A 9,781-nucleotide genomic window follows, 5' to 3' on the forward strand; every position below is an offset into this window, starting at 1 on the left:
TTATCTCTTCATTATTTTCCACGGGGAATTTCATTCACTCTTCTCCAAGAGGATCCGGCTCCTGTTGAGGATTACTTTACACTGAAAAACTTTGTTTTGTTTTTTTCTGTCAAGAACTCGTGTCTCGTATGGGAAATAGAGGGGCAGAAGACGCACCTGAGGACCAGTTCAGTATTTTCCACTAAATCCATCTTTCCTCCTCCGCGTCAACAGAGTCCCGTTCACCTTGACTTTGATATAAGGGAAAGCTTGTACACTTTCTCCATGATTGTTTGAGCTGGGGCCACAGACCTGTGGAGCTTTCACTGCTTGTTGAAGGGCTGTCAACACAATGGGACGCCTGTGTCTGTTCCTGGTTGTCACTCTCTCTCTACTCATCTGCCAGGTAGGCCTAATAATAATACTAATGATAACATAATCATAATAATAATGATAAAAACACAATGAGACACGTTTTGTTCAAATGACTGAACTGACCTTATTTACAAGAGTTTTTCCACATATTAAACCAACAATGGTTGTTAGATTATGTGCCCATACTGTAAAAAAAAACAGATATGTTTCAATAGCTGTATCTTTCGAATGAATGTACATATTATTTTGTTTTGAAACATCTCTAAACACATTTTGAAGTGGCTCAAACACCAATAGGGCTCAGTATATCTCGTGTGTTGCCTCCACAGGTTTTGTGCTCCGGAGTGTTTGAGCTGAAGCTGCAGGAGTTTCTCAATAAGAAAGGAGTCTCGGGGAACGCCAACTGCTGCCTCGGAGGCTCCGCACCTCCGCAGGGCTTCCAGCAGTGCGAGTGCAAGACTTTCTTCCGAGTCTGCCTGAAGCACTACCAGGCCAACGTCTCCCCCGAGCCTCCCTGCACCTACGGCGGGGCTGTGACTCCCGTGCTCGGCTCCAACTCCTTCCAGGTGCCGGAGACCAATGCGGACAGCTTCACCAACCCCATCCGCTTCCCCTTCGGCTTCACTTGGCCTGTGAGTCTTTTTTTTATGACTGAGATATGATCATTTATCATATCAGTGACATTATTAATAGCCCCCCTCCCTAGCGAAAAGTCATTATATTTGCCTGCTCAAAGGTGACTTTATAGTATAAAGTCCATAGGCTACTTGTGTCCCACTTGTGTCCATATTGTGGTGTATGGTGTTTTATCCCTTATGGCATCACTGTAAGATTCCCATAGGATATTATATAACCCAGTTAATAGTTTGGGTGTGATATATAGGTGCCTAACATGTGATTAATGTCACCTTTTTCAACGGACAGCGCAAGGAAACCGCATCGGAATGCCTGGGCGGATAGTGAAAATATCACAGTCTTATTCCAGTTAGGCTGTATTAGCTTTGAAGAATGCATAACGCAACAGATGCTCCCAAACTCAACACTTGTGAGGGTCTTTGTCAGCAGTGTGTGAGAGGGGCTATTGTAGTGTTTCTGTGCTGTTGGATGGGATAAAATGGGGAGGGGTGTGTGTGTATGGCGAGAGGGCGGGGGCGGGGGGGGGGGGGGGGGGTAATGTTTTCACCAAACGCTGCTCTATTCCGACCAGGGGTGGTGGGAAATTTAACATCCTCTGAGTTGGCACATCATTGGCAGCGCAGCGTGAAATTCCGCCTCGTTTGGTTTTACGGCGGTGTCAGAGTGTGATAGTGGCGGGGGTGTGAAAGGGGAGCAGGTAGCAGCCCTTATTAGGCCCCTAATCAACACGGGGAATTAGGCTGTGAAGTTTATTGGGAGGCCTCCTAATAGCCCTCTGCTACTCCGAGGCGGCCTCCAGGCTGAGCAGCTGTTGACTGACTCTCTCTCTCTCTCTCTCTCTCTCTCTCTCTCTCTCTCTCTCTCTCTCTCTCTCTCTCTCTCTCTCCTCAGGGGACGTTTTCACTGATCATTGAAGCTCTGCACACTGACTCCCTGGACGACCTGACAACAGGTGGGTGGCAGGCACACAGCCAGAAAGGCAGAGAGGAGAGGCAGCCGGACACCAAGACAGGCCAGAAGGCTGATAGTGGCCTTGTTTTCACCCAGTAGCATGTTTTCCACTGCAGAGCCAAACCGGGCTAACCGGGGCTTACTCATTACCCTGGTTTCTTACAACAGGGCCAAACTGGGCTACACAGAGCTTACAGAGTGTTTATTGTTAGGCTACATTTTTACATTTTAGGGCATTTAGCTGGCAGTCTTATCCAGAGCAACCTACAATCACTTACCATGCTTATTTTCCCATATAATGTCTGTGATTGTCTTTTCATCTTCTTCTCTACAGAGATGATTTGTTAGCTGGTCTATAGTTTCAACTAAAGAGATAGTACATCCAATTTGTGGTCTTCTAAATATGTTGATTTAGGCCTGTCCCTGGCAAGCCCCACTTGGCTCTGCTGTGGAAGAGTGGCTAATGGTTCAGCATATAAAACTGAATCTACATGTTCCATGGCATTTTTTTGCTGAGAATCCATGGAAACTCTTAAATGTTGAGAAAATGAAAGTGGACAGACAATGTATTAACATAAACACCTGGTTTCAGGTTTTCAGCTTCTATAGACTTCGCCCAGGCCTGATGATGAGTATCTTATTCAGAGACAGACTCTGTATGTTTTACACATCAAAAGAAACTTCTCTTCAGCTGGAGGTTTCTTCAAAGCCACACAGGGAAAAGGCCATCCAGAATTTTTGCAAGTGCGAACAGGGATTTGTAGCTGGTTTTAGATTTGGCCCTAGTAAGCCCCACTTGGCCCTGTGGTGTGAAAGTGACTACTGTTATGCTTATCTCCCAGTCTTATCACAGCACTAATGATGAGTAACGGACTGTAGCAAAGCAGTGTGTGTGTCAGTGGTGGGGGTAAGGGAATAGTGGTCACCTAGGTTAGATTTCTGCTGAAAATTTTCACTTTCTTTCTAAAAGCAGAGTAGGCAGTCCAGTCACCTTAAGCATTTTTTTTTACATTTATCCAGACACTATAAGGAGACAAAATAGGAAACACAGGACAGAAAGTGCTGACATGATTCAATCCCAGACCAGTAGTTTCATACATGTGGCTCCACTTTACTATCTGGACACAAAATCTTTCACTATTTAAAAGTCTTTTATTTTTGGTAGTGGAGTGGCACCCCATAACAAAACTTTCTGATGTGGCCTTTGTCTTTACACAGCAACATCGGCTTCAAAAGTACTAACACGTGTGGGCGTTTTCTCATAAAAGGCCAAGCAAAGAAATCTGTATTAGAAAAGAATGGAAGATCTGAAATCCATAGTAAACGAAGGGGATGTAACTAATCATTTATGCCAACAAGGGGGTGTCATACCTCTTCATCTCCTCTCATGGCACCCCTGTAAATAAATAAATGTAATAAATTAGCATTAAATCACCACTCTAATAATAATATCATACAGCAAATAATAAACAGCTGTGTTGTTGATTCCTCCAGAGAACCCGGAGCGTCTGATCAGCAGGATCACCACTCAGCGCCACCTGACCGTGGGAGAGGAGTGGTCCAATGACCTGCAGACAGGCGGCAGGACCGAGCTGCGCTACGCCTACCGCTTCCTGTGTGACGAGCACTACTACGGCGAGGGCTGCTCCGTCTTCTGCCGGCCCCGAGACGACGCCTTCGGACACTTCACCTGCGGAGAGCGGGGAGAGATCATATGCAACTCTGGCTGGAAGGGACAGTACTGCACCGAACGTAAGTGGGAGTGGGTTCACTGTGCACAGAGTCTGAGGGACACCAATTATGACCTACTTTATTGTAGAAAAACACTGAGAAAAGAGCGCTTCAGCTCACTACTATCCCACTTGTTAAATTTTAATTCACTGACTGCTGTGTGTGGTATAGAAGTTGAAGGGGCAGCACCTGAACATGAGTAGTAAGCCTCCCAATGTTTACATATCTGACCCATAATAGGCCCTTAATGTGCATACTTAAGCATAATAAGGCCTGTTTTACATTGGTTTTGGCATAAAGTCATTTAGCTGATGTAATTGGAATAGTCACTGTATTAGGTTTTTGAAAAGTTTAGACGCTTTTTTAGAGGCCTTAAAAAAGTCAATATTTGGTCATAATCCGAATAGCCACTGTGATTTTCACTATTTTTAAGACTCTGAAATTTTTCAGCCTCTATAAAGTTTATAAAAACTACTTTTTTTTATAGTGACTTGCCTCTCTGTAATAGTTGAGAGCCTTTTTCCACCGCCTAACGCGGGGCCCGTGTGCAACAGGCGTCAGTTAGTTAGCCCACAGCACCAGAGGCCTCCATTCTAATGAGCCGCAGTGGCTCCTCAGTAATTCACACGCCGCGTGCCTTCCATTAGACCACTGGGGCCTCCTCGCCCCAACCCTCCTCCCCGATTGGCCGAGTGGGGGTCCTGTATTGTTGCGAGCGGGGCCGGTGATTGGCTGAGCGGGATTGTGTATTGTTGTGGAGGGGGCAGCTGCTCGGTGAGAGGAGACAATGGAGCAGCTGTCTGGTGGTTAGCTCCACACAGACCAGCTGGCCCTGGGGGGAGGAGGAGGGGAGTGAGGAGAGACAGGAGGAGAGGAGGAGGGGAGAGGGAGGAAAGGAAAGGAGAATGTCAAGAGGAGAGGAGAGGAAGAGAGGAGAGGAGGAGCAGAAAGAGGAAAGGAGGATGGGAGAGGAAGGGAGGAGAAGAGAGTAGGATCAGAAAGAGGAGGGGAGAGGAGGAGAGGGGCCAAGGGTGAGAAAAGGGACTTCTGACCCACAGTCAAGGGGAGAAAGGAGGCTTTGTGTGGGACCCTTTTGTGTTGGAGAGCAACCATGTTAAAGGAGAGGGCTGGTTGGCTGATTACCCCCTCGCTGACCGAGGCTGCAGCAGCTCCCTGTGGGCAGCTAAGTCTAGGCCAGAGTTTCTTAAACCACGGGTTGGGACTCAAAATGGGCCACAGGCCTGTTTCTGGTGGGTCCCACCCTGACAAGTGTGCTAGTTTGTTTTATTAGCCCTGTGTCACAGGGTAAGACAAAATTTATTGAGTTTGGGTCATAGGTTGATAATTTAAAAACTATCTAAAGAATGGACAGGCACACTAATGAACAAGATTGTAGACAGAAAGGTAGGCGGGTAAACAAAATGGACAGACAGACACCCAGACAGTCTGAAAGACAGACAGACAGATAAGCAGTGAGCCAGCCAGACAGGCAGGCAAGCAGACAGCAGTATGAAAAGGCCCTCTGTGAATGGGAGACTGTTGGAGGACAAACACATGTTGCCATCACTACGTTTCCCATGATTCACCTCTCAGTATCTTCTTCTTTCTCTCTGCAGCAATCTGTCTGCCCGGCTGTGATGAAGAGCACGGCTTCTGTGACAAGCCTGGAGAGTGCAAGTAAGTCCCCAAACCCTGGAAATTCATTTATCACTATGCAACACACACACTTGAGTTTGAGAAAGATGCTTTTTCAATGGAACTTTTGTTGGCAATATTAAGGAAGATGAAAGGAGCTGGGGCCCCTAGTTTGCACAAATTATTCAATGCGTTCCCCTTGTTTATGGTCATAGAGGGAAAGAGGGAAAATAACAATTTATCTTTACTGTGTTACATTTGAACAAAAGTGTTTCTGATAATTGTCGTTGTTTTGTTTTATCGCATTGTTGTCATCGTTGTTGTTTTTGTTGTTAACTGTTAATGTTGTTGTGTTCCTAGGTGTCGCGTGGGCTTCAGTGGGCGTTACTGTGACGACTGTATCCGTTACCCTGGCTGTCTCCACGGCACCTGCCAACAGCCCTGGCAATGCAACTGCCAGGAGGGATGGGGTGGGCTCTTCTGCAACCAGGGTGAGTGTACTAAGTTTTTTTTCAAAACCCCCAAGTGGGCATTCACTTTGCTGGAGCTAATTCAGGCCTCCTCAGTTCATACTGTCAGGTTTGCGTACAGACTTGCTGTAACATTGTTTATAAATGTTGTTTCTTCTTGTTGTTTCCAGATCTGAACTACTGCACGCACCATAAACCCTGTCTTAATGGAGCCACCTGTACCAACACTGGCCAGGGCAGCTACACCTGCTCCTGTCCACCTGGATATGCAGGTGCCAGCTGTGAGATCCAGGTCAACGAATGTTCTGGAAACCCCTGTCGCAACGGAGGCAGCTGCGCTGTGAGTACTGAGAGAGAGAGAGAGAGAGAGAGAGAAAGAGAAGTGGCATGTAAATAACAACAAGTACCCATAGCAACAAACCTGTGAGTAACACTGTCTGTCTTGTTTCCCTCCATAGGACAACGACAACACCTATAAGTGCACCTGCCCACCTGGTTTCTATGGCAACAACTGCGAGCTGAGCGCCAATACTTGTGCAGATGGGCCTTGCTTCAATGGCGGGCGTTGTGCCGACAACCCTGACGGTGGCTACTTCTGCCAGTGTCCAATGGGATACGCCGGCTTCAATTGCGAGAAGAAAATTGACCACTGCTCCTCCAACCCCTGTGCAAATGGTATGCTGTCTTCTCTCTAGATGTGTGTGTGATTGTGTGTGTGTGTGTGTAAGCCTATACCCATGACTCCCCAAAAAGTAAAAATGTGTTATTTGAGTCCAATGCACTACATTTGAATTGATGGATACAAAGAGAACATTTAAAATTTGTGTTTATGTTTGTGTGCAATGCTTGTATGTGCTATCAGTGATTATCTGAGGCCTAACTCTCTCTCTCTCTCTCTCTCTCTCTCTCCCCCTCTCCCCTCCACAGGTGCAGAGTGTGTGGACCTGGTTAACTCCTACCTCTGTCAGTGTCTGGAGGGATTCTCGGGTCCTAACTGCGAGGACAGCAGCAGTGTCTCTGGATTCTGTCTGTCCTTCCCCTGTCAGAACGGTGGGACCTGCCAGGAGGGAGTGAACAGCTACACCTGCACCTGCCCCCCAGGTATGATGACAGCCATAATAAAGGACTTGATGTGTCTTAAAATCCAAGATACTGTATAAATATGGGTATAATCATGATTTAGAGTGTTACATCCCAAAGGAAATGCCTCAAAGCAGACTCTCTAAACTCTGCTCCCTCCACAGGCTATACCGGCAAAAACTGCAGCTCCCCGATCTCCCGCTGCTATCACAACCCCTGCCACAATGGAGCCACCTGCCATGAGCGCGGGGGTCGCTATGTGTGTGCCTGCGTGCCTGGCTATGGTGGTCACAACTGCCAGTTCCTCTTACCAGAGGCTCCCAAGGGTCAGCCGGTGGTGGAGGGACCGAACCGGCGATATTCTTCACCAGACGTCAACGAAGAGGATGAGGAGGTTGACGACGATGCCGGATTCCCCTGGACGGCCGTGTGCGCCGGCATCTTCCTTGTTCTCATGATCCTGATTGGCTGCTCAGTGCTGGTGGTCTACATCCGGGTCAAGCTGCAGGAGCGGCACGGTCACCATGGTGACAGCGTCCATAGTGACAGCCACGAGACCATGAACAACCTGACGACGACCAACAACTGCCTCCGCAGCGACAAGGAACTGGGCCCCCTGATGACGGCATCCATTAAAAACACCAATAAGAAGGCGGATTATCATTTGGAGCTGGCTGGGTCACTGAGCGGGCTCAGCGGACTCAGCGGCTCCGAGAAGAACGGCTTTAAGACTCGCTACCCCAGTCTGGAGTACAACCTGGTCCACGAGCTCAGGCCCGAGGAGCTGACTCTGTGTAAAGAAGAGGAGCAGGACGACTCCGAGGCCAAGTGTGAAATACTGGACGAGTCCGACACAGAGGAAAGACACAGGAAGAGACTAAACAGGTACATAGCTATCAAAAATATAACCTTAAACATGTACACAGCTTTTGGAAATAGATTTTGTATCATATACGCTTTTGTGTAAAGTTGAAAAATGTAGGACGAGATTAAGTATGCACAATCTATTTTACAATATGAAGGTAAACAGAAAGAAATGAAACAGGTGCAAGGCCATATAATGATATATTTTTCTATTGTGTGCTTATGCTATTATACCTTTTAGTAATGGTATTAGCGTAGGAAAAAAAGGAAAGCTGGAAAGAAATAAAAATGTAAAAATGCCTAAATATATTATAAGCATCTATTAAAAATCACTGGTGATACTCCAGTTGTAGCATATGTTGTCTGAAGGATAGCAATATTAACCTTTCTTTTTTTTTGACCCGCAGTGACGCATCAGAAAAGAAACAAGCAGAAGAGTCGCCGTGCTGCAGTGAAGCAAAATATCAGTCGTCCGACGATTTGAATTATCAGCCAGCCGGTGATGCTAAATACCAGTCAACCAGTGATGTTAAATATCACTGTTCCGCCGACACCAAATACCAGTCAGTCTACGTCATGTCTGACCAGAAGGACGAGTGCATCATCGCTACAGAGGTGAGTCGGAGTAAAAAACACACAAAAATAGAATTACCTGCCTGGAAAGCACACAGAATAATTGTAACTTACCATATATTTACCTATCTACCAATTACACACAATAGGAATAATCTGCCTAGCAACTACATGGCATGGCAACCACCTACTTGTAGCTTTGGATAGAAGTTGTTTGCTGCTTAAATCAAAGTTCAAATTCATTATGCTCCATGAATATAGAGTGTACAAACATAGACTGACCTGTTTTTTTGTGTTCCAGGTATGATACCAGTCCAGACCAGACCAGATCAGACCAGTTTCGTCTGGTTGATGCCGGTCCAGGCCCTGAGCAGTAGAGCTCACCGTGTCTCCGGGAGGTTTTACTCCTGCTGTTTGCTGCTGTTTCCCTGGGATTTACAGGAGGACTTTGTGCCTATGTGGTACTGAGCTAGCACTGAGTCAGTGCTGACTCAGCATGGACTTCGTACTACAGTAGTACTATGGATGCGTACTGGACGTTTTTGACCTTCGATGGATGTGGGTCTAGTGCAGACCTAGTGCTATGGATGGAGTACTAGAAGACTTAGTACTAGTGCTCACGCTAGTACAAACTTTGTACAGAATTAGTGCTGAACTAGTACTCAACCAGTATAACTGATGAATGCTGGAGAACTGATGAAGAACTATTTTGATCTCTGATGGATGGAGTACTGGAAGATTTACTGCTCATACCAGTGGTGACATAGTACCGGTCTCGTACTGATGCAGTCTGGACTCAGTACTATGCATGAACTCAAACCCTTTGAACTCTTTCCTTCCGATAAACCATGGAATATTGACTTGGATGTTGACAAGTGTCATTGTAGTACTTTGGAGTACTGATTGAATGAACGGTGTAGTACCTTTGGAGTACTGAGAACTTTTGAAGTACTGTTGTAGTACTGTTATGTGCTGTGGTTTTACAGTGCAGTGTAAATGCTGTCGTGGATATTGGACAGGTGACTGTCTAGTGTTTTGTGTAGTGCTGCAGAGTAGAGGCTAGAGTGGTAGCAATGGTAGAAGTCCCCCCATACTGCATTAGTACTACAGTGGTAGCCTTCGTAGAAGTCCCTCATTCTGCATCGATCCTTTATTAGTATTGCTGCAGCCACTGTAGTCTATTCTTTCTTGAAAAATAATTTGCAAACTCATGTGTCTCATTGAACTGGACACACAGACCTTTCCAAAACAAAAACAACATTTGAAAAAAGTGGGACTTCTACAGCAGCTACATCTGTAGCTCTGTGGCGCTGCAGAGACAGTGTTGGCTGAGCTGGTTCTCAGCAGAAAATAGAAGAGAATTGAAGATTCCAGTAGTGACTGCAGATCGATCCAACATGGATCCTGTTGGGCCATACTGGCCCCTGACCCTTGAAGGTTGCGATACACAGGGCAATGTTTTGGGCAGCGCAACTTGGGCAACATTC

The 9,781-nt window shown here is 46.4% G+C and overlaps 1 protein-coding gene across 1 annotated transcript; it reads left to right on the forward strand.

The window, feature by feature from the left end:
* Positions 1-331: 331 nt before the first annotated feature.
* dldh (dihydrolipoamide dehydrogenase) lies at positions 332-8,687 on the forward strand. Its single transcript, XM_071909422.2, has 12 exons — positions 332-385; positions 684-986; positions 1,882-1,942; positions 3,436-3,693; positions 5,289-5,349; positions 5,668-5,798; positions 5,948-6,117; positions 6,236-6,452; positions 6,705-6,878; positions 7,022-7,742; positions 8,129-8,336; positions 8,596-8,687. Exons 1-12 carry the CDS (start codon positions 332-334, stop codon positions 8,599-8,601), a joined length of 2,364 nt encoding a protein of 787 aa, XP_071765523.2. The 3' UTR covers positions 8,602-8,687.
* The last annotated feature ends 1,094 nt before the right edge of the window (positions 8,688-9,781 follow it).

This window comes from Centroberyx gerrardi, chromosome 1 (genome assembly GCF_048128805.1).
Source record: "Centroberyx gerrardi isolate f3 chromosome 1, fCenGer3.hap1.cur.20231027, whole genome shotgun sequence".
In the NCBI taxonomy this organism is placed as follows: domain Eukaryota; kingdom Metazoa; phylum Chordata; class Actinopteri; order Beryciformes; family Berycidae; genus Centroberyx; species Centroberyx gerrardi.